The sequence below is a fragment of the Sorex araneus genome, chromosome 5 (assembly GCF_027595985.1).
Source record: "Sorex araneus isolate mSorAra2 chromosome 5, mSorAra2.pri, whole genome shotgun sequence".
In the NCBI taxonomy this organism is placed as follows: Eukaryota; Metazoa; Chordata; class Mammalia; order Eulipotyphla; family Soricidae; genus Sorex; species Sorex araneus.
The window spans coordinates 137,390,091-137,417,361 of record NC_073306.1 but is presented as its reverse complement, the minus strand read 5'-3'; the positions used below and the strand labels follow the sequence as shown (position 1 = coordinate 137,417,361).

At 61.7% G+C, this 27,271-nt stretch overlaps 2 protein-coding genes across 4 annotated transcripts; one reads left to right on the top strand and one right to left on the bottom strand.

The window, feature by feature from the left end:
- Positions 1-3,582: 3,582 nt before the first annotated feature.
- On the bottom strand, positions 3,583-12,379 carry CSTF1 (cleavage stimulation factor subunit 1). Of its 2 annotated transcripts, none has more exons than XM_055140386.1 (6): positions 12,262-12,379; positions 10,381-10,573; positions 8,153-8,430; positions 7,881-8,078; positions 6,948-7,338; positions 3,583-4,670 (listed from the first exon to the last, which is right to left on the bottom strand). In XM_055140386.1, exons 2-6 carry the CDS (start codon positions 10,547-10,549, stop codon positions 4,411-4,413), a joined length of 1,296 nt encoding a protein of 431 aa, XP_054996361.1. In that variant the 5' UTR covers positions 10,550-10,573; positions 12,262-12,379; the 3' UTR covers positions 3,583-4,410. The 2 variants fall into 2 exon arrangements, with proteins under 2 accessions (XP_054996361.1, XP_054996360.1); XM_055140385.1 differs by lacking the exon at positions 12,262-12,379 and adding an exon at positions 12,078-12,234.
- Positions 12,380-12,511: 132 nt separating this feature from the next.
- Positions 12,512-26,867, top strand: AURKA (aurora kinase A). 2 transcript variants are annotated; one of them, XM_055139166.1, is made up of 9 exons: positions 12,512-12,620; positions 15,193-15,239; positions 17,897-18,170; positions 19,576-19,630; positions 20,487-20,678; positions 22,049-22,187; positions 24,245-24,393; positions 26,074-26,248; positions 26,335-26,867. In XM_055139166.1, the coding sequence occupies exons 2-9, from the start codon at positions 15,198-15,200 to the stop codon at positions 26,518-26,520; spliced, it is 1,212 nt and encodes a 403-aa protein (XP_054995141.1). In that variant the 5' UTR covers positions 12,512-12,620; positions 15,193-15,197; the 3' UTR covers positions 26,521-26,867. The 2 variants fall into 2 exon arrangements, with proteins under 2 accessions (XP_054995141.1, XP_054995140.1); XM_055139165.1 differs by having other exon boundaries at positions 19,573-19,630.
- The last annotated feature ends 404 nt before the right edge of the window (positions 26,868-27,271 follow it).

Below are 27,271 nucleotides of genomic sequence, written 5' to 3'. Positions count from 1 at the left end.
GCACGAGCGGCCCGGCAGGTAACAAGCCCGGCAGCTTCCCTGGCACGGGGGCCGGCGCCACACGAGTCAGGCTCGGGAGAGGCGCTCTCACGCCGAGAGAGGCTCACGGTGGTCTGGGCGCCTCTCACCTCGCAGACTCCCTGCGCCCGCCTCCCCCAGATCCCGCACCCCTGCTCGGGCCACTGACGTGGGCAGCAGGAAAAACGTGCTCAAGGCCACGGTGTGTGATGGAGGAACAATGAAACATTGAAAAAGAACTGGTGTTTGTGTGTGGGTGTGTGTGTGGGTGTACAGGGGCTGCTTGTGTGACACTAGGGCACACGCCGATGGTGCTGCGGGCCACCAGGGCCATTCCTGCACCCCCCACCCCCATGGAAAAACAGAAACCAACTCAGAAGACCACATCCAGCTGAGCTGGGAGTTTTCGTTTCCTGGCTGCAGGGGCCCTCCGTGGGGAAGGTGAGCACGTGCTGATCCGTGTGTACGTGCATTTGTACACGTGCGTTTGTGCTTGTGTGCATGCGTGCTTGTCTATGTGTGCGTTTGTACATGTGTGCATGTTTGTGTCTGTTTGTGCATGTGTTTGTGTGTGCATGCGTTTGTGCACATGTGCGTTTGTGTGTGCATGTCTGTGCGTGTTTGTGTTTGTGCATGTGCGTTCGTGACAGGGTTTCCACTGCAGGCAGAAGCTTGAGCTCGACCTCAGAGCCTCATTTTCCAGCTACTTCGCTCAGCCAGGAATAACCCACCTGGATGCCCGCTTCTCAGCCTGGCATGCGACCGTGCCGTCGTTTTTCTGAATGAAACAACCTGACCCTTGGCCGCCAGCCCCTGGGACTCCCCCACCTGCATGCGACCCTTCTAGGAAGTCAGTGGCTTTCCTAACAGCCCAGCGAAAGCCGGAAGAGATTAGGTTAAGGGAACTAAACCCTAGGCAACCCTGTGTGACGTTACTTCCCCCTTCTTGGGAAAAACGTGCTATGGGGAACAGCGCCGTGGCCGAGTCTGCCGTGGACGTTGCTGCACAGCCCTCGTGGTCGCGGACGCGGGGCGGCTGCTGCACACAAGCTGGGATTGGATCTTTCTGTTTTTGGGCCCCACCTGGCGGTGCTCAGGGCTGAGTCCTGACTCTGGGCTCAGGGTCCCCAGCGCCCTGCCTGTGCGACCATCCGTCCGGCCCCTGGCTGTGACCTTCCACGCTGCTTTCTGCGCTTTTCAGCTCTCCGAGCATCAGGGAAGCACAACTTCAGGCCTCGGCCCAGGGACGTGCGTTTGTGCGTGTTTGTGTGTGTGTGTGCGTGCATGTTTGTGCGTGTGCGTTTGTGCTTGTGTGCGTGCGTGTTTGTGCCCGACTTTGGGATCCCTTACTCCCGGCCCCTCTTCCTGCCAGCCCCCCAGTAACGAAATAAACTATCAGGCAGGCTTGACCTCCAGAGGAGAGTGTGCAAACTGGTCAAGAAACCCTTGTTTTGGGGAGTGGGGCGGGGGGGGGCGGGGCGCATCGACGATGCTCAGGAAGTACTCCTGATGGGATGCAGGGACCGAGCCCCTCCTGGCTGTACTAGCTTTCCAGCCCTAAAGGGACTCTTCCGCCAAGTCAAATTTTAAGAATTGCCAACATATTTATCTTATCTGCAGCTGCTATCATTTGCCGCAGGTGGGAAGGCGGGAAAGGACGGGGAGGGAGTGGAGGAAAGAGCTGATTGTTGCAGACTCAGGTAACTCCGGGAGGGAAGGATGCCACAGCAAGGGGCCCCAGGGCTGAGCAGCCAAAAGGAGCAAAGAGGTGGAGAGGCGTCAGGGTGGAGACGCCCGGGTAGGCGGGAGAAAGCTGTAGAAAGGGCCTGACAGAGCAGGGAGGCTCCGGAAGGCTGTGCTGGTTTCCGGCACCTTCTCAGGCTCTAAGCTACTCGGTGCCCAGACGCCTCTGATCCCGGCTCCCGTTCAGACGCGGAAGGCGTTTTCTCTCTCCCAACGGTCTGATTCAGACGCCATGTCCCCGACTATGTGGAGCAGTGGGGCCCGGGCAGGGCTTTCCAGAGAACATTCTGGGCTGTCGGTGCCTGTTTTCTCGGAGCCGGTGGGGAGTGTGAGGTCGGCCCTCGGGCAAGTCCCTGGGGTCGGGACCGAGCCCATCCTCCAGGCCCAGGCGCTGCCCGCCGCGGGAGCAGGCTGCTGTCCACTCAGCCTCCACGAGGCGTTTGGGTCCTGCACTGCCCGGTGGTTCTTGCTCAAGAACTCCTTCCCCCTCCCCAGGTTTGGATGGTCTCAAAAAATGAAAAAAAGATGCTCCAGGTTTAAAAACCAGACCCCACAGGAAGAGCAGCTCTAGATTACGCTGCTATAAATATCTCACTTCTAGGGGCTGGAGCAACAGCACAGCCGGGAGGGCGTTTGCCTTGCACATGGCTGACCCGAGTTTGATTCCCAGCATCTCATAGGGTCCCCCCGAGCACCGCCAGGAGAAATTCTTCAGTGCAAAGCCAGGAATAACCCCTGTGCATTGCTGGGTGTGACCCAAAAAGGAAAAAAAAAAATCACACTTCTAGAACAAAAGATAATTTGAGAAGTACGTGCTTGGAATTGGGTTCAAATATGGAAGCACTCAAAACTTCAAACCCCAAACTAGCTGTAATTGTATATAAAAATTTTATTTTAAAAATCATATATCTTTGGGGCTGGAGCGATAGCACAGCGGGTAGGGTGTTTGCCTTGTGGATGACCCGGGTTCGAGTCCCAGCATCCCATATGGTCCCCTGAGCACGGCAAGGAGTAATTCCTGAGTGCAGAGCCAGGAGTAACCCCTGTGCGACCCAAAAAAAAAAAAAAAATGTATCTTTTAAACTTTTTTTTGGCAGTGCTTACTCCTAGCTCTGTGCTCAGGGCCACTCCTGGTGGGGCTCGGGGGACTGTGTGGGGTGTTGGGGCAGGTCAGCCGTGTGCAGAGCAGCTGTATCACTGCTCAGCGCCAGGAAATCACGCCTCTGGACGACAACAGGAAGTTACAAGTTCTCGTCTTTCGTGCCCGCATTCGCAAGGCCGTTAGTGGTGGCGTGGGAAACCAGGCCATGCAGGACCCCCGGCCTGACGCCAGCTCAAAGCTGCAATGTTGATTTTCAAAAGTTTTTGGGTCCTTGGTGGTGATATCCAGGGGGACCCTGTGGGGAGCGGGGCCTGAGCCCGGGTCAGCAAGTGCCGTGTCCGCTGTTCTATCGCTTCGGCCCCATGATTTTCAGAAGGGAAAAAAGGCCTATTTTTTGGAAACATGAAGTATCTTGATCTTGTGGGTCCAAGTCCTGAAGCGCAGACGTGAGAGAGACGGGACAGGCTTCAGGGGACGGGAGTGCTTGGGGCCACTCGGCACCGCGCGGAGTACATGCAGACTCGGGGACCACCCGAGTCAACAGGCAGGAGGCAAAAGGAGCGTCAGAAAAAAACGGGGACTTTTGGAGGTGGTCGTTTGTTTCTGGGTTCAAAGTGGCTTGTTTACACTCAGTAGGTTTCTTTTAATATTAGGAAGATTAAACGGCCAAGATCAAATAGCAGAGAACCAGGACACAAAATTAAAACTGACACTCACCGTGGACCAAAAATACAGCTCTTTAATGTGCAACAAAACCCTGTGATTGAACAAGTGGAACACGAAAGGCGGCTCTCCACGCCGGAGCGCTGAGGCGGCCCTGCGGGACCGGAGCGGACGAACAGAACTCCCTCCCGCAACAGGAAACCATCCACCTTCTCCCCCAACGACTCCGAACGTCAGTCAAAGACCCCAGACTGCGCTTCTAGGTTCCCTGCCTAGCCGTGAGGTATCCATGTTTGGTTTGTCTCGTGGGGGGCTGGGGGGTCACCGCCAGCCACGCCACCCAAACCCTGCCGCCTGCTGGAGGGCGAGAGGCAGTCTGCCCGGCTGCTTCCTGACAAAAACCTAAACGCGTCGATTCGCCACGCGCTTCCTCAGCGAGTGCAGGGCGCCAGTGGGGAGGAACCGGAGAGCGGACGGAAAAGCGGCCCAGGAAGTGCCACTGGGCAGGAAGGCTTCTCGAGGGCGGGCAGCAGCTGGGTTGGTCTGTCCGTCTGGTTCCCACAGGTCGCTGTTCCCAGGCCCGTTTCCCACCACTGCCCGGACGCACCGCGCGGGCAGGTTGGGATCGCCGCTGGTTTGACCGAGTGAGGACGGGCGACGCGCAAGGCTCGGACTGACGCTTTATCACCAGGACGAGGCGCCCGCAGCGCGTCATCAGAGCCGGCCGGGACGGCGGCGCATGGAGAGCACCGGGCCCCTTCCGTCGCTGCGAGTCCTGTCCCACAGGCCGGGGGACGCGGCCCTGCGGGCTGGCGGCTCCAGCCTTGCCGCCCCGACTCCACACCACGGTCCACACGGCGTCTCGGCGTGGCTCCCGGGCGCGGCTAGTCGGTGGTGGAGCGCCGGTACCAGAAGCGGGCCCGGAAGTCGTCGCTGCAGGTCATGAAGCCGGGGTTGGTGGGCGAGTGCACGATGCAGCGCACGATGTTGTTGTGGCCCAGCGACAGCAGGTTGCGGCGCTCGGCCGTGCGCGAGTCCCAGCAGCACAGGCTGATGGTGCGCTCGTCTGGCAGCAGCACGTAGTCCTCCGTGTGGTTGAACACCGCCTGCGTCCGGTGCACCTGCCGCCCGCTCAGGCCCGCGCCTGCAGGGAGAGGAGCGTCAGGGAGGCCGTGCGCCCCCGCCCGCCCCGGGCTGATCCCCCACTCTGGCCCCCCCCACCCCGGAACACACTGGAAACGCCAAATGGCCACAGGGTGTGTCGCCCCAGCCAGAGCTTAGACCCGGGGCTCCAGCCGTGGGACCCGTTCGAGGCTGCTCTCTGCCGGGCTGAGCCCAGCGGCTGTCCTGACGCTTCTCTGCGGAACACACACGATTTCCTCGGGGACCCAGCGCCCCAGGACAGCCTTACTGGAGGGCAGGAACGGCTCGTCTCCAAAAGGGAGCCTGGCACCTCCTCAGAACTGTCAACCTGAGCTCTGTGTCTTGTGAAAAGCACAATGCAGGAAAACACTGCCGAGTGATCTCGGACCCAGCGCATCTGGATGGACACCCTCTCCCGCATCCCCGGGCCGGCCACCGAGAGGCCACACCGCGCCATCCCCCCTCACTGCAGTGGCATCGGGCAGGCGGGCACAGCTTACCAGAGAGAAACACAACCTGGCGGCAGAGCTGGACACGACCCTACTAGCGACAGGGCCTGACAAGCCTTCCGTGCCGCACGGCACCTACTCACGAGGCTGCTGTGGGTCACCGTGGGGCTCCCGGCACGGCCTTCCACTCCCTGCCGAGAGCCGGGCCGGACCCTTTCAAATTCATGTCGGTTTGCGTCTAATTATCTTTTACTTTTTGGGGGGAGGGGTTTGGGACATGCCCGGTGACACGCATGTCAGGACGGTGCTGAGGGGGGCACTGGCGCCAGCCACGAGTCAGGCACCTCCCCCCACTGCCTTCCCTGCCCCTCAGCAGCCTGTGACTCCCTTTTGCACCCCCTTTCTTTGGATCACACGTGGCAAGGCTCAGGGGTTCCTCCTGGTGGTATCAGGGGCCATATGGGATGCCAGGGATCGAACCGGGGTCAGCTGTGTGCTACCCACTGTGCTCTGGCCTCTTAAAAAAACCCTCTGGAATCATAGCTGTCAAATGGCAGAGATGTAAATGTGCCGGCCTGTACGAATCAGTAAATAGGAAAATAGAATTCCGCATTCTAAGATCAGAAAAGCTTATATGAAGATTTCAAATCTTCACCGAAACCCACCACAGAAGCACACGACCCCCCCAGCACCCACAGGGCAGCAACCACGCAGAGTAGCCGGAGCCTGTGCTGGCCGGGCTGCCGAGCCCGTCACCAGGAAAACAGGCTCACGAGCACGTCCCGCTCACGTCACACGCAGAGGGTTGTCAAGGGGGGCTGGGGGATGGGTCAGCTGGCCCTGCGCTGGAAGGCTCTGGCCGAAGCACGTGATCCTTTCATTCTGTTTCTGGGACTCGGCCAGTTGTGCTCAGGGATCACTCCTGGCAGTGCTCGGGCACCGTCTGACGCCGGGGGCGACCCCTTCCCCGCGGCCCTGAGAGCAACGTCAGGGACTAGTGCCCGGGACTCCTTCCGAGCCACGCCCCAGCCCCCCGGAGAAGGCCTTCAAGGGGCAGGAAGCCGAGGAGGCGAGAGGGACGTAAGGCCATGCTGCTCCCTGGGGTCAGCGGCTCAAACTCTGCGGGGCCAGAGGAGAGCAGGGCCAGGCGTGCCCGGCACGCTGCCACCCAGTCTCTGAGCATGGCCGGCCGTGGTTTCTGGGTGCAGTCAGGAGTATGCCCTGAGCATGGCCAGGTGTGACCCGAAAGCAAAACCCAAAACACACCAACCCAAACCTGCAAACTCTAACTGGACGGTCACCGCAGAGAAGCACGGAGCAGCAGACAGCTTCCTGCTGCAACCAGGCACAGGATCACACGGGATTCTAACCAACCCCAGACCTCATCACAGAACAAGGCTCGGACACCGCCAGTGACAGATCAACTGAGTGTAGTTCGCCCGGAAAGTGCTCCCAGGAACAGGTGTCCCCGCCGAGGGTGAGGGACGAAACAGGAACTGGGTGGAGTGGACTTCCCCGAGAGGCTCGTCCCCCTTCCAAGTCCAGAACACGCCGGGCCTCATCTGGGGTCCACCTGCCCCTTCGAGGAACAGGTCCCGGTTCCCCTCTCAGCCCTTCCTTCCCAGACCCCCCATCTCTGCGCTTCTGAACAGCTCACCGGGTTCGGGGGAACAGAACGGGGAGGGGTGATGCATCAGGAAGGGCAGAGGGAGACACAGGTTCCGTTTCGGCCCCCACCCCCCCTCCACGCCTGGGCTTCCCCCCACCTGCCCTACACATCAATCCACTGCCTGGAGCTCCCGGGAGCCGGGCGCCCCCACCTCGCCTACCTGTGTATCTGACCAGGGTCCGCCCCGTGGAGATCTCCCAGAGCTTGGCCACAGAGTCCTTTCCACTCGACAGGATGTACTTGGAATTCTTGGAAAAAATGGCAGAGCACACTTCGGCGCCGTCGTGCGCCTTCTCGAAGGTCGTGATGCAGCGGTTGGAAACCCCGTCCCATAACTTGATGCAGCCGTCCTTGCTGCCGGTCACGTACATGTTGGCGCTGGGGTTGTAGTTCACGGAGCAGATGGCGTCCGTGTGCTGGTCCTGAGGGTTGCAGGAGACGAAGCACTGGAACGTGTTGATGTCGTACAGCCGCAGGGTGGGGTGCTGCGTCCCCACCAGGATGAAGTCCCCGGAAGGGTGGAACGAGATGGAGCGCAACATCTCCGCTTCCTGCAAGACAGGCGAGAACCGTCACTAGGGACACACCTCAGGGAGTGTCGGGCACAGACACCCGGGCACCTGCTCCACTGAGCCACACCCTGGGCCCGAGCAACAACTAACCCCAATGCAAATGCGAACCTGCCGCCATCTGGAGACTCTACCAGTGGCCAGCGGCTACTCGGCTCTGAGACAGATGAAGGCTTCCTGTCGGGGAGCAGATTTCTGAAACTGTTTGTGCCGGGCGGAGTATTAACGAAATAGCCCACAGCACACCACAGATGGGAGCTTTACTGCTGGCCAACAAACACTGGTGAGCTTAGACGAGGTGGCGAACGCAGCTTGTGCAAAGACCCACAGAAAACCCAGGACGCCTGTCGCAGGGCCCCAAACCCAGGTAACAGCACCGGGTGTAGCCCTTTAAGGAAGACGCCGCCTGCAGCGGTCCCAGCCAAGCGTGCTGCCCTCGTCGCAGCCTCCCCCTGCAGTGCTCCTACCCCAGCAGCCCGCGGCAGGCGAGGAGAAGCAGAGCGCCCCCTCCTGACACTCCTGACCTGAATGTACTTGAAGGCCCTCTTGGCGGACGGCTTGGAATAATCAAACAACTTCAGCGTGTAATCCCGGGAGCCGGAGGCCAGGATCTGCTCTGTTGGGTGAAAGGCGAGGCAGGTGACTTCATCCACGTGGTCATAGAGAGTCCGAATCACCGGGTGGTTCTCCATGTTCTGTTGTGCGGTCTCATTCATCATGACCTAGACCAGAGAGAGCCCGGAGTAAGAGGCGGGCCCCGGACACGCGCCGGCCGGGCGGTTAGGGTGACGCCCACCTCGATGGGCATGGCGCTCTTGGCCAGCATCCTCTCCGTGTCCAGGATCTTGATGGACGCGTCGGCGGAGCCGGTGGCGATCAGCTGGCCGTCCCGACTGTAGGTGGCGACGCGGCAGGGGCCCTTATGGGAGGTGACGTAGCATGTCTCGTATTCGGAAGCTTCTGGAGACATGGTCTGGACATCCGCATCGAATTCCAGGTCGATCCCGGTGCCCGGGGCGACCGTGTCGGAGCGACCGATGGCATACTGAACCGCGGTGTCATCGTTCTCCATTCCTGAGAAGAGCAAGGAGAGGCATGGAAAATAATCCTTTTGTGTGTGTGTGTGTGTGTGTGTGTGTGTGTGTGTGTGTGTGTGTTTGGGGGTCTCACTCGGCAGCACCTGGGGCGACCCCAGGGTGTGTACTGGCAGGGGACAGGCCTTCGAGTGCTGGGACCAAACCCGCCTCCCGCAGAAGACACACTTCGGCCTGCCCAGCATCTGCCCTGAGAAACGCTCATCACCGCTGAACTTATGATCCATTCTGCCCCCGGCAGTGCCCAGGTGACCTGGTGCTTCTGCGCTGTCCATGCAACACGTAGGCTTGGGGACTGGAGCCTGGTGGTACTGGGGGGTCTGGGCCAGACGAGGCAGGAGGGGCCTGGAACTGCAGCCGGGTACTGCACGCTGCCTCCCAGGGCAGAGCCCAGGTCCAGTCCTACTCCTCGAGGGGCCTGGCACCGAACTGGTGAGTGGATAGTTTGGCCTTGAGACCGCGTGTTCAGCCTGATTCTGGGGCGGCGCGCACAGTGACTGCACGGTAAGCAGCCTGGAAACTCGGACTTTAGCTTCAACTGCAAAACATGAAAACCCAGCAGCCCTGAAGTTGTCCATCACTTCCTATTCCAGATCTGTTTGGGCTTCTTTCCGAGCCAAACTCTGCAGTGCTCCAAGGGACCCCATGGAGCCGGGGTGGAACATGCGCCTCCAGTGAGCAAAGCGTGTGTGTCTACGGGACTATCTCCTACCCGCCTCCCTTCAGAGTTTAACACTCTTAGCGCTGAGCAACTTTAGGGAGCTGATTCACCCAGGCCACTCGGAGCCAGAGAGCTAGTACAGACGAGGAGGCGCTCGCCTCGCACTGATGCGGGCACCACATCCGGCCCGAGCACCTCGTGCTGCCAGGAGTCAGCTCTGACGGTGTGGCCCAAGCAACAGCAAAGGAACAAAAATCAGATACATTGTTGACACCAAACTAAGGAAACATTTCAAAAAGGATGTTGATATTTCAATGACCAAAAACAGCTGCTGAAATTAAATAACCTCAGGCACAAAGTAGTGCCTGAACTAGTACAGGAGTAGGTATAAACACTGTCAGCTAATACGAGGAAATGAAGCCGCTCATGCATCACTCTGGGACCGGTAACTACTATGAGCCCTTGACTTCGCTCCTGCGCATGTTTTTCTTTTGGGGTATTTTTGACCACGCCCAGTGCCCAGCGGTCACTCCTAGCCCTGAGCTCAGGAGACTACACGGGACGCCAAGGACTGGGCCCAGGCCCACTGTGCGCTGGCGAGCACCTGGCCAGTTGCCCCATCACTCTGGACTCCTGCTGCATTTTCTTGAAAGTACGTCTAGAGCCACACTACAGAGCCGTCCCCCTCGGGGAGCTGGGCAAGCCCCTGTGGCATTTTTGATATACCAAAAACAGTCACAAGAAGCTCACAATGGAGACGCTACTGGTGCCCGCTCGAGCAAATCGATGAACAATGGGACAGTAGTGCTACCGCAGAGCAACCTGTGACCTGTCAATTTAGTCACCTAGAAGCCATCTGGCCAGTCCAATAAACTGGATTCAAGAGGCCTGTGCAGACAGGAACAACTGTAACTGCACGCCGGTGGGCATTTCCTGTGCACTCCTTTCCTTAGGGTAATCTTTATGGCGCCACTGCAAAGTCTCAGCCCAGACCCAGCTTGGTAGAGGGCGAAACCAACATGCGTGTCCCCTGCCATCCTGTCCCTAGGTGTCAGCCGACTAACCCATCTCCATTTGCACAAGATGTTCTCACGGAGGGGCCGGTGCCCTAACCACGCATCTGATGTGGAGCACCGAGACTGGAGTCCACCGCGAGCCCTCTGGCCCTGGAAGCTGTTTACTCCAGCTAGCCCCAAGCGAGACACCAGACCCCCTCCCTCCCCGCCATCCCGGGGAATCCCGACAGCCTCGAGCAGTGTCGCGAGCTACCGAGCTTGATGAGGTGCAGGAGCTGCTCCGAGGGCGCGCAGACGGACTGCGGCTTGATCTCGTTGATGAGCCCGTTGGCGATGCTGATGTAGCCATCATACAGCAGCTGGCTGATGATCAGCTTGTAGAGCTGCTGCCGGTCCTTCAAGCCCACTTTGGTCCTGTACATCGTGGAGAAGGCGAAGACAGTTCCCTGCAGGAGAGAGCAGCGGGATGGGGGAGGGCCCAGGGCCCCGCCTGGCTCAGGCGGCCTCCCAGCTTCTCGGTCTGAGACCGCCACCCCCCAGAGGGAACGGAAGAGAATGCCCGCAGCACCTGGCGCGCAGTTATTCAAATCACGCCCGCTGGCAATCACGGCGGAACAGCTTTCCATCTCTGCCAAACCACCCACCTGGGACTTTTTAATTCTTTATTGCTATCCAGAACCTCCCATTTCTTCTGTTAAGAAAACAGTCTGGTGTTTGTAATAGGTAAAACAGCTGTTATTGTTGGGTGTGTAGAAACTCTGGTTCCCACAAGCTGGGCTGTTTTTGCTAATGTTACGCTCATCCCTAAAATATTATTCCAGGCAAGTGAACCTGTGGAGGCATATGCTCGGGCGGTAAATCAAAGCACGAGGGCGAAAAGGCCACGCTAAGCGAACGGCGCTGCTCCGCCAAGATCCAAAAGCGAATTATTTCCCGAAAGCCCCGGCAGACGGGAGAGGACCAGAACAGCTAGAGATGGGCCGGGACACCAAGAACAGCCCGGAGAACGGTACACTCTGCCTGACCCGTGTCTGGGCACACCCCAGGCTCATACAGCCGAGCACAGGCTTCCAGGCTGTGAACAAAAACCCTTCAGCAGGTGGACGTGAGTGGACCTGCGGCCCGGAGACCACGAGCTGACTGCGGTGCTGACACGGGTGGATCCCGGAGGGGCAGAAGCGACCCGGGATGCCGTGAAGAGGAGAAGCTGCACTCAAGTCAGCCGTCTCCGCCGGGAATCTCGAGGCACAGCCCCCCGGGGTGGGGGGAATGGGGAAGAAAGGGGGGGGGATGCTCCTGACCAGCGCCACGGCCACGGCCCAGCTTGCTTAACCCCATCACGGAGGTGGTCCTGTCCCGGCTCAGGCCGGGGGAATTCTCCCCCCCCTCCCCAGGGCCCACATCTAGTGCGCCGGGACCTGGGGCTTGAAGATGGGGGTGGGGGGGAGCCCAGGCGGCCCGCCCCAAGGCCCTGCGCAGGCCAGAGCCCCCCGCTGCCCAGTCCCGGGTCCGGGCAGCTGCCCACCCCACTGCCCGGACCCCGGCCCGGACAGCTGTCCAGTCCCCGGCCCCACTGCCCAGTCCCCGGCCCGGCCAGATGCCCACCCCACTGCACAGACCCCGGCCCGACCTCGATGCCCAGCCCCCGGCCCGGCCCCGCTGCCCAGCCCGCCCGGGGGGCCGGACCGCGGTGGGGCTGCACGCACCCACGGGGCAACCGCCGGCGCCGGGTCCCGCAGCCGGGGCGCGGACTGTCCGTCTACACTCGCGCGGGCCGCCCGGGGGCCCCGTCCGCTGGGCCCCGCGTGGCCACGGCTCGGGCCGGCCACGCCAACGCGGCGCCGGCGCCCGAGGGAAGGCGGCGGCGCGGGAGGGGGCCGGGCCCGCTCCCAACCCCCACGGCACGGGCTCGGGCTCGGGCCGGGGGCCGGGGTCCGCGCGGGGCCGTACCTGCCCGTGCGTCCGTCCGCGCGTCTGTCCGCGCCCGCGGCCTCCCGCTCGGCTCCGGGGAAGATGGAGGCGCCGAGCCCGATCGATCTATCGGCGCTCCCCGCGCACGCGCACAGGCCGCCGCGCGCACCCCGCGCCATCGATCGCCCGCCCGCCCGCCCGCCCGGCCCCCTCGGCCTCTCACCGCCGGGCGCGATGGACAAGGGCCGCCGCCGCGCCCCCCGGCCTCCCGCCTCGGCACGCCCCGACCGACGCTCGCAGCCCCGACGAGGCCGGGCGCGGGAAGGCGGCTCCGGGGTGGGGGTGGGGCCGTTGGCGCCGCCGCTTCCGGCCTCGCGCGCCAGTGCGCCTGCGCAACGGGCACGTGCGCGGCCCCGGGCGCGACGGGCCAATCGGCAGCGCGCGCCGCTTCGGCGCCGGCCAATCAGCGCTCGGGGCAGAGGGCTTCGCTCCGGTTTAAAATGAAGCCTCTTTGAATCCTAACGGCTGCTGAGCGCTCGGGAGGACGCGGCGGCCCGCGGTCAGCGGCTGGGCGGCCGGCAGGTGGGTGGACCCCGCGGGGCGTCTGTGCGGGCGCGGGGCGCCGGCCGGGGTGGCCTCTGGGCTGCAGGGGCGCGGCCGGCGCGGCCGGGGGCCGGGGTCGGTCCAGGGCCAGGCCAGCCCGCGGGTCCACCCCGCTGCCCGGCGGCCGCGCGTCCTGGGCCCGCTGACTGGCCTCCAGCCCGGCCCCGGCCCCTGCCCGCCCCGCCCGGGGTTCCGGGCGCCCCGAGGGCCCCCACGTTGCTCCTGGACCTGCAGGCGTGGGTCGGGGTCTTGGGGGGCGCTCTTGGGGCGCGTGTTTCGGGGCCAACCTGGGCCGGAGAAACTGCACAAAGTGGACTTTGCGCCCTTGGAGTTGGCGTCCCGCGGGGGGCCGGCAGGAAACCCCCCGCCCCCCCCCAACCGTGTCTGTAATAAACCCAGCCGACCCAAAAAGCGGTGGGAGCGACCTCCCGGGCCGTGGCCTTCCCGGGGGGCTCCTGGGAGGGAAGCCCAGGGTCGCTCACTCGCCGTGGACGAGCGTCTATGCTGACCACTTCGCCGAGGGCGGGACCCCGGGAGCCACTTCCTGGGCCTGAGATTCCGCAGAAAGGAGGGGGGTTGGGGTGCTCGGGCCAGGGCCGGGGGGTTTGTAGGTTTGTGGGCAGACACACCCTGCAGGCAGCTCCTCTGTGCCCCCCGGAGAAGCCCACAGTGCAGACGTGGGTGGGTTAGGGCTGAGTCGGCGTTTCTGGTTCTGCATCGCTGCACTAGGTGTTCCAGTCAAGGCCGAGGCGCACAGTGTGGCCGCAGCAGCCCCACTCGGCCGTCAGACTTCTCACGCAGAGGAAACTTGGGGTCCCCGGCCTTGCCTGCTGCCCCGGTCCTTGACTCAACCTTCCCCAGCTCCCGCCTCATCCTGTCCTTCGGGCGCCTACGTTCCCCAGGCTCGGTGGGGAGGGCGCTTCCAGCCCAGCCGGTTCCCACTGGAATGACCCGGCTTCTGATTTTTTTGAAGCCGTGGGGCCTCCGTGCGCTTCTCCGGCCAGGTGACTCCTGACTCGGCTGCCGGCGGCCCAGCAGAGTGGCCCGAGGACGGTCTGCCCCTGCCCTCTGTGCAGCACCTCTCGGAGTTTCAGTTCTTTTCAGCTCTGCTCATGGTCCCGGGACCTGGAGAGGCAAATAGGTCGTGCCCGTTGCCGACCAGAAATAGGGTCTTTAGGCCTCTGGGAGCTCGTGAGTCTCCGGGGGCCATATGGGGGCTGGAAATGGAACCCCGATGGCTTTGTGCAAGCCCAGCACCTTCCCGGAGCACCATCTCTCCCCACCTGCCTCCCCCCCACCCCCAGCCCTGTAGTTGTCAGGGAAAGTGAGGAAAGTTCCATGTGTGCAAAGGAACTTTGCATAACACAGCATCTATGTTCTCTTTCCTTTTTTTGGGGGGGCGGGTGGGCACACCTGGTGGTTCTCAGGGCTTACTCCTGGCTCTGTGCTCAGGGGTCACTCCTGCTGGGGTTTGGTAGACCATATGGGGTGCAGGAGATTGGACCGGGTCGGCTGCCTGCAAGGCAGGTACCCTGCCCTCTGTCCTATCACTCCAGCCCTGTTTCCGCTTCTGTCTGTCCTGCCGACTGTTGCTTCAGCACCCAAACCTCCTTGGCCGTGGTGGGTGTTTGAGGCGAAGCTGCTCGTCTGGAGGGGGTTTCTGGCCGGAGTTCAGAAGCAGAGAGAGTCGGGGTCAGGGGCTCAGGGTTTCTCCTCAGCACCTCGTGCCTGACGCTTCCTAAGAGTTTAGGAATAGTTTTCGTTAGTAACTTGCTTTGTCGGACGGACTCGTTTATTGCCCAAATGTTGGCGTGTTTTAGCTCTCGGCACGATCTGGGGAAGCCGCCAGGCATGAAGTGGAACTAAAAGTGAGAAATTTGCCCTCCTAGAGCTTGCAGATGCTTGGCTGACCTGAGCCGACAGAGCTGCAGGCGGCTAGGGGAGCACGTGGGACGGGGGCGGGCTCGGGCCGGAGAGTCGGAACCAGGCACTGCTTCAGACAGGTGTTGGGAGGGTCACTGCACAGTCCCCGAGCACCACCCTCCCAGGGAGAGCACAGGGGCGGCGAGGGGCCGACCCCGGCACCCTCCCGACCTGTTGTGGAGGCCAGTGGGCCCGCTGGGCCGGTGCGGGCAGTGAGGGCAGGAGGGAAGTGGAACAGAAGCCGCCAGGCCCCGGGAGGGCGTAGACGAGGAAGACAGTGCTCTGGGCTGCCCAACCCGGAGACCGGTCAGACTGAGGCGGGAGGACCCCGAGGAAGCTCTGAGACTTGACGGGCTGGGGGCCAGTGGGGCCAGTCAGGGGCCCGAGCAGCTTGGGAGAGGGGCGAGAGGTGAGTCCTGGGAAGGCGGCTGGATGCGGGGTGAGGGGGTATTTCAGGGCTGCAGAGAACGTGGGAGCTGGTCGGGAGAGGCACCGAGCTTCGAGTCACAGGGGCTCGCGGTGGCATCGGCAGGACACAGGGGACGTGCAGAGCCTCTGCCTGGGCAGGAAGTCAGGATGCTGGGGGGCGGGGGGGAGTTGGTGCACATTAGAGGCTCTTTCCTTCCAGGCACCATGGACCAAGCTGAAGAGAACTGCGTCTCAGGACCCGGGAAGGTACGTGAGTAGCTGGCCTGGGACACGCCGGCAGCCTCTGCCCGGCATCATGGAGACTCGATCCCTTTGCCCTTTCCTGCACCGGTCAGTCTTGGCAGCGCTCGGTGGCGCTGCGGGATCCCCTCCCCGATAGCGCTGGTCTGCGTGGGTCCACCCTTCCTGGCACCTTTGATCTGCGTGGGTCCCCTTCCCAGTATCTCTGATCAGCGTGGACCCCCGCCCTGCCACCCTGCCACCCTGCCTTCAGCCGAGCTGTTTCCCGTGCCCGTGTGCCCTGGGTGTCCGTGTCCTCATCAGGGTCGCACCTACGTTTGCTCCCAGGCTCTGACTCTCCTGGTGGCGTGCAGGGAGTGGTGAGCCCAGAGAGGCTGCCAGCGTCCCAGAGGCTGCGGAGCCCAAAGGCCTGACTCTGACTCTGAAGCTCTGGGAACCTCGTGGCACTGTGTGAGCAGGACCAGGTGCTCTGGGGTGGCCGCAGGCCCCCACCCGCCTGGACAGGTGCCTGTGAGACACAGCGGGGGAGGCTGCCCCTGAGGAGCCCCGTGGTGTGTGTGGGCCGCCAGGTAGGGGCCGGGGGATCAGCCTCACACACTTCGAGTGAAACTCATCAGCGGGTGTGGGTGTAGGAAAGGGCTGGCTTAAGTTGCTGTGTTTGCGTTCAGTGACCCTGAGAAAGGTCATTTAACAGGAACTTCCTGAGCGTCCGCTGTGTTGTAGATGCTCCTGATTCCATAAGTGACATTGTTTTGGACAGGAGGGGGTGGGGCCCCTCCTGGGATTTTTGGCCACTGGACAGGAGGCTGCGATGCTGTGGTGGCCCTGGCCCCTTGGGGACCGTGTGCTCCTGGGGTAGAGTGGGGGCCGGCCACGTGCAGGGTGTGCACCGTCACCCAGGTGGGCATCCCCGCCGTCTCGTCTTTATTTGGGGGCCTCCCCAAGTGCAGCGCCAGGGGCGGGGACTCGGCCACTGCATGCCTGGCCAGCAGGGCTGGCCGAGGAGTGTTGGGGCCCGGCCGCTTGGGGCCTCCTGTCTGCAGGCCCTTGAAACCAGCCCTCGGGACTGTCTCCCAGCTCAGCCACTGGGCTTTTCCTGGGGAAGTGGAAAGTCCCTTCCCAGCACTGCTTCCTGTTCCCTCCGTCTCTCCGGGAACTCGGCACCATGCCTGCGAGGCCGCTCTCTACAGGGCCTCAGTGTGTGAGAGATACTTGGGTCGCTTCCTGTGTTCTTTTTGGGTTTGGTTTCAGCAAACCCAGGCTCAGGGTTTTAGCTCCTGGTGGTGCTCAGGGTTCACTTCTTTTTTTTTCGTTTGTTTGTTTTTTTTTGGTTTGCTTTTTGGGTCTCACCCAGCAGTGCTCAGGGCTTACTCCTGGCTCTGCACTCAGGAATTACCCCTGGCGGTGCTCGGGGACCCTATGGGTTGCTGGGAATCGAACCCCGGTCAGCCGCCCGCACGGCAAACGGCCTCCCCGCTGTGCTATTGCTCCAGCCCCTCAGGGCTTCCTTCTGGCTCTGTGCTCGGGGGTCACTTCTGACCCCACCCAGGGGTGCCGGGACAACCCCCAGTCAGCTGCATACAGGGCCAGGGCCCGACCCGCCACACCATCACTCCAGCCCCAGATTCTTTATTTTGATTTTGTAGGTGTACTTTGTAGGCAGGAAAAAAATCATTAATATGAGCTTTTTGTGCAAATTCTGGTAAATACAGAAATTCAGACTGTCTTTCAAGATGACATCACTTGACGATAACCACTGTTGAATTATGCAAGCACATTTTTTTCCCCCATTTCATTTGTTATTGGCCACAGCTGGTTGTGCTCAGGGCTTACTCCTGGCTCTGTGCTCAGGGGTCACACCTGTGGGCTCAGGGCCCATACGGAGTGCCTGGGGTCAGACTGAGGAGGCCGTTTGCAAGGCAGCTCTTGCTCTCTCCGGACTCCACCCTTTTTTTTTTTTTTTTTTTTTGCGGGAAAGAGGTGTTTGGGCCACGTACAGTGATGCTCAGGGCTGACTCCCGGCTCTGCATTCAGGAACTACCCCTGGTGGTGCTTGGAGGGTCACATGGGTGTCAGGGCCGGGCCGGGCCAGCTGCATGAAGGCAGACGCCCTCCCAGCTCTGCTTCTCTGGGCCCCACCCCCCTTCTCTCCTTCCTAACCGTTTATGTTGTCAGAGTAATTGCGTTACTTTGGGGTCTGGGTAGAAGGTTTCCGTGTTCATGGCTTTATCCCCAGACGGACAGAGCGGGGTGGGAACGGGGGAATGTGTGGGCGAGAGTGGCCGGAGGGTCCCGGCTGGCCTGGCAGGACAACGTGTGGGTGTCCACACCGGGCCTAGGGGCTAAGGGGAGTCCCCATCTGGTCTGCTGGGGAGCGGGCAGGGACCCGACAGGACACGCAGCCTGCCCCTCCCCCCGCCCCTCCGTCACCCAGGCCACAGTGCTCATCCCCCGAGTTATGGGGACAGACGGGTCTCCCCCTCCCTTCCCTCAAATGAAGTCTCTGCTGAGTGCGGCTCCCCCCCAGGGTGGGGGTTCGGAGGCCCCCTGCTGGGGGGAGCACCATCCGGGGAGTCCTCAGTGGCAGTCTTGGAAGGGCAGGTCAGCCATGGCGGTGCCCTGTGCTTGGACGTCGCCGTGACCTTTCTTCTTCTTCCCTGCAGGCGACAGCTCCCGTCGGCGAGGGCCCTAAGCGTGTCCTGGTGAGGCCGCAGCCCCGGAACCCACAGTGTGCGGGCGGCGGCCAGGCCCAGCGCGTGCTCTGTCCTTCCAACTCCGCCCAGCGCCTGCCCGCGCAGGCCCAGAAATGTGTCCCCAGCCACAAGCCGGTTCAGACTCTGAAGCAGAAGCCGCCGCAGGCGACAGGTGCACCTCATCCTGCCTCCCGCCTGCAGAGCAGCGCCCCCCGGAGCGAGCAGGGTGCGCCGCCAGCCCCCGGTAAGCGGCGCCGGTGCCCAGTGCTCGTCTGCGTCTGCGTGATGGATGCGGGGGCCTGGCTGCTGGGCTCCGCTCCCGCCCGGGCGTGGTTCTCTGGCTGTGGAGAGAGTGACTGCGGTCCGCAGGGACTCCGGGGACGCTGGGGGAGGGCAGTGGCCACTCACTGGTCAGGGCCTACTGTTGAGACATGGGCCGCCTGAGACTCGGTCGTGAATAGTTTCGTGCCTTTGAGGTCACAGTGACGTGATCAGGGAAGGGCAGTGAGGCGAGCTGGAGGGCTCAGAGTCCGCACTTCTCCGGGCCCCTCGGCCTGTCTCGTGTCTGGGCTGTGCTAGGGGTTTGCGGGAGGTATAGCTGACCGTGGTCGTGTCGGAAGCACTATTGGGGGAGCAACAGAGCTGAGAGGTTTGGGGGAGATATAGCTGACTGTGGTCATTCCTGGAGCACTGTGGGGGGAGTGGCGGAGCTGAGGGGTTTGTGGGAAGTGTAGCTGACCTTGGTTGTGCCGGGAGCACTGTGGGGGGAGTGGCGGAGCTGAGGGGTTTGTGGGAAGTGTAGCTGACCCGGGGAGGTGCTGCTGGCCGAGCTCATGCCTGGAGCCCTGGGAAGGGTTGGGGCGGGGTGAGGGGCCGGGGCAGAGGGGCTACCGTGCCCTGCAGAGTTTATTCCAGATGTGTGGGAAGGGCCTCGGCTCGGAGGAGCCCAGAGCAGTTGGTCAGAGCTGCGGTGACATGGATGTCACAGCTACTGTTTTTGCTGTGAGCACTGTCACCATGAGTGTCTCACGTGTACAGGGTTCCGACACCACACCCTTCACGAGTGTTTACTTCCCTCTTCACAGCTGACCCACTGATGCGTGTCCACACCGTGTGGACTCTGAGACAAGTGCTCACTTGTTCTGCTAAGTCAGCGGCTTTAGCCCCCACGGCGGGATAGGGAGTTGTTAGGGGCGGCTCCGTGGAGCTGGTGGAGGTCACGCCCATGCGCCTGGTGTGGAGGACCCAGGGGGCCTGGATTCGGGCCTGAGCGGAGCACAGTGCTGCCAGTCTGCATCTGGCGGGAGCTCCGGGCGCTCTGCTGTGGGTGGGGCCGACCTACGGCCTCTGCTTCCTCTCCCTGACAGTGAGGGGGGTGTCTGGCAGGTGTTGGTGAGAGGCTGCGCCAGGTGGGCTTCTCTGGAGCTGCGGGTGCCCCGGCAGAGAGCCCACCTGGGGCCGGGGTCCCTGCGAGCCGAGTCCCCACTGGGGCCCTGGTGGCGCTGCGGCTCTCAGGAGGTGGGGCCTGGGCCCTGGGCAGCGGCCGCCGCCTGCAGCGTCCTGACGGCGACGGCTCTGAGGGACACGGAGCTCTTCTGGAAAGGAACCGGGCCCCTGATTCTCGCTACTCACAAGTTTACTCTTAGCAGGAAATAATCCTGAGAAGGAACTGCCGTCAAAGCAGAAAAGCGAAGACTCAAAAAGGTAAGCTTTCTCTCACTCGCAAGGCCCTGCGCTGCTGTTCCAGATGCACAGTCTGATCCCCCCCAGTCAGGAACTCCTAAAATGGGCTCTTAGATTTCCACGTAGGAATTTCCTGCTGGTTCATGCAGAGAGACTGCACAGCGGTAGGGTGCCAACCCGGGCTTGATCCCCGGCACCCCACATGGTCCCCATCCTTGCCTGGATAAAGAATCGACTTTCTGGGGCCAGTCGGTTCTGATACAGCTGCTGGCCAGCGGGGAGGGGTGGGGATGGGCTCGAGCATTTATGCAGATTCACTGTGGCCACTGGCTTGATGCTTGTGGGTGGACATGCAGCGTGTAGCTTTGGATATGAGTTTGCAGGCTGATGATGAATTATAGACTGTGAATTTGAGACAGTAAGTGACTGCTCTCTAAACTTGCACGGTAGCACTGTTTCACTGTAGTCCTGTTGCTCATCGATTTGCTCGAATGGGCACCAGTAATGTCTCCACTGTGAGACTTGTTGTTACTGTTTTTGGCATATTGAATATGCCCCGGGGAGCTTGCCAGGCTCTGCCGTGCGGGCGAGATACTCTCGGTAGCTTGCTGGGCTCTCCGAGAGGGACCCGGGTCGGCTGTGTGCCAGGCAAACGCCCTCCCCGCTGTGCTGTCGCTCCAGCTCATAAACTTACATGGTACATTTTCTAAATCTACTTCTGGAAAGATCTGTTTTCTCCACGTTGTAGATTTTTGGTCAGTTTGAGGAGAGTCAGGACTCGAACCCCAGGCCTCAGAGCCGAGGGCAAGTGCCCGAAGCTGAGCCGCGTCTCTGGCACCCCTTTCCTCCACACTCAAACGGTCACGATCCCTTGTAGGCGGCAGTGGACTCTGGATGACTTTGAGATCGGCCGCCCGCTGGGCAAGGGCAAGTTCGGGAACGTGTACCTGGCCCGGGAGAAGCAGAGCAAGTTCATCCTGGCGCTGAAGGTGCTGTTCAAGGCCCAGCTGGAGAAGGCGGGCGTCGAGCACCAGCTGCGCAGGGAGGTGGAGATCCAGTCCCACCTCAGGTGCGCGGCCGCCTGGTGTTCTTGGTGTTTCCAGGGCACCCGCCCTGCTGCGGGGGACCCCAAGCCCCGCGCCGACATCCTCAGCACGTGCTCCCCTGGCCCCAGAAAATCGTTTGGGTTGTCAGGCCACACCCAGTGGCGTGCAGGGGCTCCTGGCTCGGTGCTCAGCGAGCCACACGCTTGGCTGTGTGCGGGGCCAGTGCCCCCACCCGTGTGGCCTCGGGGTCTCTGGAGCTCTGTACGGACATCAGCGGACCCCCACGGCCCCAGCCCGCACTTCCCGGCTGTGTTATCACGCGGGACCGTCCGTACCTCTCCCTGTTGATTTTCAGGTAACGGGGTTCCATTGCTGCACCTTCACTGTGGCCCAGTGTCTGCGGCCCTGCCACCGTCCTTCAGTCGCTTGTGGTCCCCACGCCCCAGTTGGGTCGTTTCTGTTTTGGACTCACAAGCCGAGGGTTGTCCTTGTGCATGGCCTTGCTTTGTCGCTCTGTGTCACAGTAAGTGGCACTACCTGCCCTTTCTCCGTTTCACTTACCATCCCCCTCCAGGCCCGTCAGGCTGCAGCACGGGGATCTCCTGTCTGCTCACCGCCTCCGGCCCTGCCCAGGGCATGCGGGGCTCAGTGCTCGGAGCTCGACTTTGTCCTCTTGAGTTCGTGCCCTGGTGCTTGGGGCACAGGTGCCAGGACGTGGGCTTGCTGGGTCCCTCCGGAAGCTCTGCTTCCTCAGGAGTGTCCATGGCTGTCCTCGGGGCCCGGGCCGGACGGCTTCCTTTCCCCGCCTCCCCCGGCACCGGTTGTTCCTGGGCTTTTGATGTTGCCTGTCTCAGCGGTGCGGGATATCTCATTGTCATTTGGCCAGAAAAATTCATAAAAAACTCTTTTGGCCACACCCGGCGATGCTCAGGACTTACTCCGGGCTCTGCACTCAGGGATTACTCTTGGCGGTGCTTGGGGGACCATGTGGGGTGCCAAGAATCTAACCCGGGTCGGCCGCGTGCAGGGCAAGCACTCTACCTGCTGTACAGCTCTCTGGCCCCTAGAAAAATTCTTTTTTTTTTAAAGGAAAAAAATTGTTTTTGTCTTTGAACCGCACCTGGCTGTGCACAGGGCTTCCTTCTGCCTCCTGCCTCTGACCTCGGGGCTCTGGCCTGGCGGGGCCTGGCGGGGCCTGGCGGGGCCTGGCGGGGCCTGGGGGACGCGCAGGACGCCGGGCTCCCACCCGGGCGGGCTGCGCCAGGCCGGAGTCTCACCTGCTGTGTCTCGCCCCGGCCCCTCCAGTTTCATATTCTCAAGTGGGGAGCAGGGGGGACCCTGACCGGAACACGGCAGACCCTTAGCGCTGTTCTCCTCGCGCCCATCCCTGCAGGCACCCGAACATCCTCAGGATGTACGGCTACTTCCACGACGCCACCCGAGTCTACCTGATTCTCGAGTACGCACCTCTCGGAGCCGTCTACCGGGAGCTTCAGAAACTGTCGAAATTCGATGAGCAGAGGACAGCGACCGTAAGTGCCTCTTGTTCGACGGGCTCTGTCCCCGCGTGTGCCCAGCGGGGAGGCCTCTCATCTCTGCGCCGGTTGTGAACTCCGGCATCCTCTGTGGGTCCCCGGGGCTGCCGGCATCACCCCTGAGCACAGAGCCTGGAGTCAGCCCCAGTTCCTGGCTCCACCCCAAGTCATCGCTGTGCAGCCGGCCCACAGGGCGGGCTTCCTGCGCTTTTCTGGGTGTGTGTGCGGGCAACGCCCCGCTGGTGCCCAGTGGGGCTCTGTGCTTGGTACGTGGGGGACATGCAGTGCTGGAGGGAGGGGGAGGGGGGGAGGGGGAGGGGGAGGGGAGGGTGGAGCCCAACCTTGGAGCTGTCCCCCACCTCCTTTTTTTTTTTTTGGTCACACCTGGTGATGCTCAGGGGTTACTCCTGACTCTGCACTCAGGAATTACTCCTGGTGGGGGACCCATATGGGATGCTGGGAATCAAACCCAGGTCAGCTATGTGCAAGGCAAACGCCCTCCCCGCTGTGCTATAGATCCAGCAACCCCCCCACCCCCCTGCCCCCACCAAGCTCCTTTCTGAGTTTATTGTTAAACGTCTCATTTGTGGTTGAGCGTTCAGGCATCCTGGTTTTAGCCCCCGGCTCTGCCAGGGTCCACTTCCGCCTGTCAAAGCCGTTGCCCACCCCCTGCCCCCGCTTCCGTACCACAGAGGCCTGTCCCCGCCCATCCTGTCCCCCAGGCCCCCACGTGGCATCTTCCCGATGAAGACCAGTCCTCGGGGTCTTTGTTTCCGTCGACTTGGGCATTCCTCGTTCCACCATTCTGGCTCTTTCTGCCCTCCTCGTGAGAGGGACCGTCCTGCCGGGCTCGCTCCTTCTGACGCCTGGCAGGGAACTCTGCACATCACCCACAGAGGCCAGCGCCGAGCGATGTGCACTGTGTGTCCGCGCTGTAGGCCCTTTATCCCGTCTTCTGCTCTTCAACACTTGGGTTCTGCCCAGATTTGTGACTCTTGTGAATAGTGATGCAAGGATCCTTCTTTTTTAAAGATTAGGAATTTATTTCCAAATAGTTTTAGGAGCTGGAGCGATAGCACAGTGACTAGGGCGATTTTCCTTGTGCATGGCCAACCCGGGTTCAATTCCCAGCATCCCATATCCCGTATGGTCCCCCGAGTAATTCCTTAGTGTAGAGCCAGGAGTAACCCCTGAGCATCGCCGGTGTGGCCCAAAAAAGAAAAAAAAAATAGTTTTAGACTTAAGGATGGGCTGGAGTGATAACACAGCGGGTAGGGCGTTTGCCTTACACGTGGCCGACCCGGGTTCGATTCCTCCACCCCGCTTGGGGAGCCCGGCAAGCTACCAAGAGTATCTCGCCCGCACGGCAGAGCCTGGCAAGCTCCCCGTGTGTATTGATATGCCAAAAACAGTAACGACAAGTCTCACAATGGAGACGTTACTGGTGCCCGCTCAAGCAAATCGATGAGCAACAGGACGGCAGTGCTACAGTGCTACAGTGATACAGACTTAAGGATTACTTGTGGAGATAATATAGGCCTAGTTTTTCCCTAGTATTTATTTTCTCCTGATAGTCTGAGGGAAATTTTTTGTATCAAATTCTTTAGCCAGAAGTTTCTCTTAGTTTTAAAAATGGGAATGAACTAGATAGTACTAAATAGTATTAAAGACTTTAAAAATTTTTTTAAAAGTTTACATGTCTAACTCTCTAATTTAGACCAGTTTTCCCAGTTTTCTTTTTGTGGTGCCAGGGATCGAACCCAGGCCCTCCTGCACGTGAACTGCACTGTCCTGAAGCCCGGCCGGCCCTGCCCGTTGATGCTGGGCCCAGCATGCCAGGTGGCCGTGGCTTCTAGTTGGCCAGTGTCCTTCCCTCTCAGGGCACTCTGCTTCCGCACAAGTAGATAACCTGGCACTAAAAAAGTCGCCTCTGGCCATGGACTTGGCCATCGACTTACAAACACGTCCAGTTCCACGTCGGCCGTCCTCGCCGAGGAGACGACAGTTCAGGCTGACACTGTGCCCTAGACTATCCGAGTCCATGTTCCCCGCAGTACATCACGGAGCTGGCCGACGCCCTGTCCTACTGCCACTCGAAGAGAGTCATCCACCGGGACATCAAGCCCGAGAATCTGCTGCTGGGCTCGTCCGGGGAGCTCAAGATTGCGGATTTCGGCTGGTCCGTGCACGCCCCGTCCTCCAGGTAGGACCCCGGACTGGGGCAAGTGGCGGCCTCAGGGTACAGTCCCCGAGCACATGTGACTTCGGGTGTGTGTGTGTGGGGTGATGGCGGGGATGGTCTCAGCTACAGAGAACCTTGATTCTGCGGCTACGTGAGATTTACTCTGCCCAGCTGTGGTCAAAGTGCTTGTGTTCTTAGAGGCCAGGGAAGGGGCAGGTGAGCAGAGAGATGAGTGTGACAGGTGCGTGGTGAGGGGCTTCTGAGCGGGACCCCGGTTTCAGGGCCGAGGGTACCGCCGGGTACTGGGCCCCCGATCAGGAACTCTGGCCTGTGGCTCGGTTATGTTCAGTGCTTGTAGCACACACGAGCGGAAAATAAATGTAGCCGTGAAGTGGATTCTGCAGGTGTTCTGCTCCCCTCACCGGAGTGTCCCTGGGATCCGAGAAGGCAGCGGGTGGGGCGGTGCCCGCACGACCACCCTCAGTGCCAGCTGCCAAGGCAGACAGAGTTTAGGCGTCGGGGAGGGCCGGCGGTTGGTGTCCTTGTGAAGGACGGTGTGTAGTTGCATAGATGTTGTTTGTCCCGGCATCCCGTGCTCTGTGTGCCCCCCCCTCCCGCCCCATCCCTGAGCCCTGTGAGGTGCGGGGTGAGAGGCCCAGGGGGTGGCTGGTGACAGTGGTGGCTCCAGCGGCGGGGGCACTGACCCCGCCCGAGCCCACTGCCGAGGGCGAGCAGAGAAAGGAGAGAGCCTGGGCTCGTCCCTGCCTGGCTTAAGGCCAGCACTAGCCGGGGCACCCGAGTGTCCAGGGACGCTGGGTCAGTGCTCAGCCGCCTGCCGGCCCACACTCCCTGGAGCAGTTTCGCCCTCTTGGGGACCTGCGGGAAGGATCTGCAGAGTCGGTGGTGTCCTGTCCTTGCCCCTTCAGCCCAGTCTCCGCGGATGGGGATGTGGTCCTTGATGGTCGGCGATGAGCAGCTTCTCTGCGCCACGGCAAAGCCCCCAGTGACGCCTGCGAGACTGCAGCTCCACACAGGGCTCATGCGTGTCATTTGTGTCTTTGTCTCAGTTTGGGCCGTTCCCCCCACACCCCTAGTAATGCGACTCTGATTTCACTGGACTCTTTGTTCCTCTGTTGGCTGGAGATTAGGTCTGTGGGCCTGAGGAATGTGTTGGCAGGAGCCACTCAGTGTCACACCCACGCTGCCTCGTACAGAGATGACCCCGGCGTGGTGCCGCTGGCGGGTGGAGGGACACAGGCCTTTGTCGCGGTGTCTGACTGTGGGGCACGTGCAGCCGCTGCGGTTCTGAACCTCTCGCACTTGCACTTCGCCTGGGCCACACCCGCTGTGCTGTGATTACTCCTGGTGGTGTGCTCAGGGGTCATTCTTGGTGGGCCGTGGGGGCCCTCTGGGGTGCTGGGGATGGGACCTGGGTCAGCCTTGTGCCCGACGCCCTCCCTGCTGTACCTTCGCTCCCGCCCCACAGTCCGCATTCTTGATCCCTCAGGAAGGTCGTGGAGGCGCCGGGTGGGTGACGGGCTTTCTGTGCGGTGCAGACGGTTCCCCCCAGGCCTGTCAGTCCACGGCGGATCCTACCTCCCAGGGCAGGGTTCGGTGAACGCTGACGGTGGGGTGCTGGCGAGGGATCGGTTGAGCACTTGGTGATGAGTCCGCAACACCCACCTCGTTCCCTGTTCCCAGGAGAACCACCCTGTGCGGCACCCTCGACTACCTGCCCCCCGAGATGATCGAGGGCCGGATGCACGACGAGAAAGTGGATCTCTGGAGCCTCGGCGTCCTGTGCTACGAGTTCCTCGTCGGGAAGCCGCCTTTCGAGGCCACCACGTACCAGGAGACGTACCGGAGGATATCGCGGGTAAGGCCAGCGCCGGAGGCCCCAGGTAGCCCTTGCCGGACTGCCCTTCTCGGCCCCTCGGTGATCTGTCACTCACTGTGTTCCAGGTCGAGATCACCTTCCCCGACTTTGTCACCGAAGGAGCCCGGGACCTCATCTCGCGGCTGCTGAAGCATGCGCCCAGCCAGCGGCCCGCGCTCAAGGAGGTGCTCGCGCACCCCTGGATCACGGCCAACTCCACCAAGACACCCGGTGGCCAGAAGAGCAAAGAAGCATCTAGCAAAAACTCTTGAGACTGGCAGGGAGACGCTCGCCCCGGCCAGCCTGCGACCGCCCAGCCCACAGTGCTCCCCAGGCCGTGCTCTCTGCGGCCGGCAGAGTCCCGCAGCCAGTGGCCCTCCGAAGTGGAATGAACCGTGAGGGCCGCTGGGCGTCACTGCATTCCTGCGGCGGGGCGAGGCCGAGGGCCGCCTGGACGGGACCCCGGCGTCCGACGGGGGCAGCGGCCGCCTGCCCCGCCCGCCCGCCCACCCGGTCAGAGCTGTGCAATAACTCCCACGGCCCCGTGTACGAGTGTAACTTATTGGCTGCCAAGCCTGGTCAACTGTCGAGTGACTCCGATTCTCCCTTTTAAGTGTTAAATAAAGAGTTTTGTATAGACATATTTCTTGTTCCAGGGCATCCCGTTAAACCGGATTGTCCACCTCCGCCTTCCTTCCCTCCATGCCGAGACTTCTCCCCTGGACGCGGGTCGTGGCTGCTCCTGAGGGTTAAGGCTCGTTACCGGGTCAGGGCTGCGTGTCCCTGGAAACGAGGCCGCTCTCTGGGGATTCCTGAGCAGTGCTCAGGGGGCGCGTGGACAGCTGGGCCTGTAGTTAGTGCCTCGCCTGACAGTGCTCAGGAGGATCCCCTGGGGCCCCCAGGCCTCGCCTGACAGTGCTCGGGGAGGGTCCTCTGGGCTGCAGTGGGTGATGCTCGGGGACCATGAGTGCTGGGGGTTAGCTGCCTTCGAGGCCTGTGCCTTAACCTGTTTTCTCTGTCCTG

Bases quoted from the DNA above. Each gene is read 5' to 3' on its own strand.
- CSTF1 (XM_055140386.1), bottom strand. From the start codon at position 10,549: ATGTACAGGACCAAAGTGGGCTTGAAGGACCGGCAGCAGCTCTACAAG. The intron at 8,431-10,380 runs GTAGCTCGCGAC...TGCTCTTCTCAG, and splicing joins CCTGCACCTCATCAAGCTCG to GAATGGAGAACGATGACACC. The intron at 8,079-8,152 runs GTGGGCGTCACC...TCTCTGGTCTAG, and splicing joins AGAGCGCCATGCCCATCGAG to GTCATGATGAATGAGACCGC.
- AURKA (XM_055139165.1), top strand. From the start codon at position 15,198: ATGGACCAAGCTGAAGAGAACTGCGTCTCAGGACCCGGGAAG. The intron at 19,631-20,486 runs GTAAGCTTTCTC...GATCCCTTGTAG, and splicing joins AAAAGCGAAGACTCAAAAAG to GCGGCAGTGGACTCTGGATG. The intron at 24,394-26,073 runs GTAGGACCCCGG...CCCTGTTCCCAG, and splicing joins GTGCACGCCCCGTCCTCCAG to GAGAACCACCCTGTGCGGCA.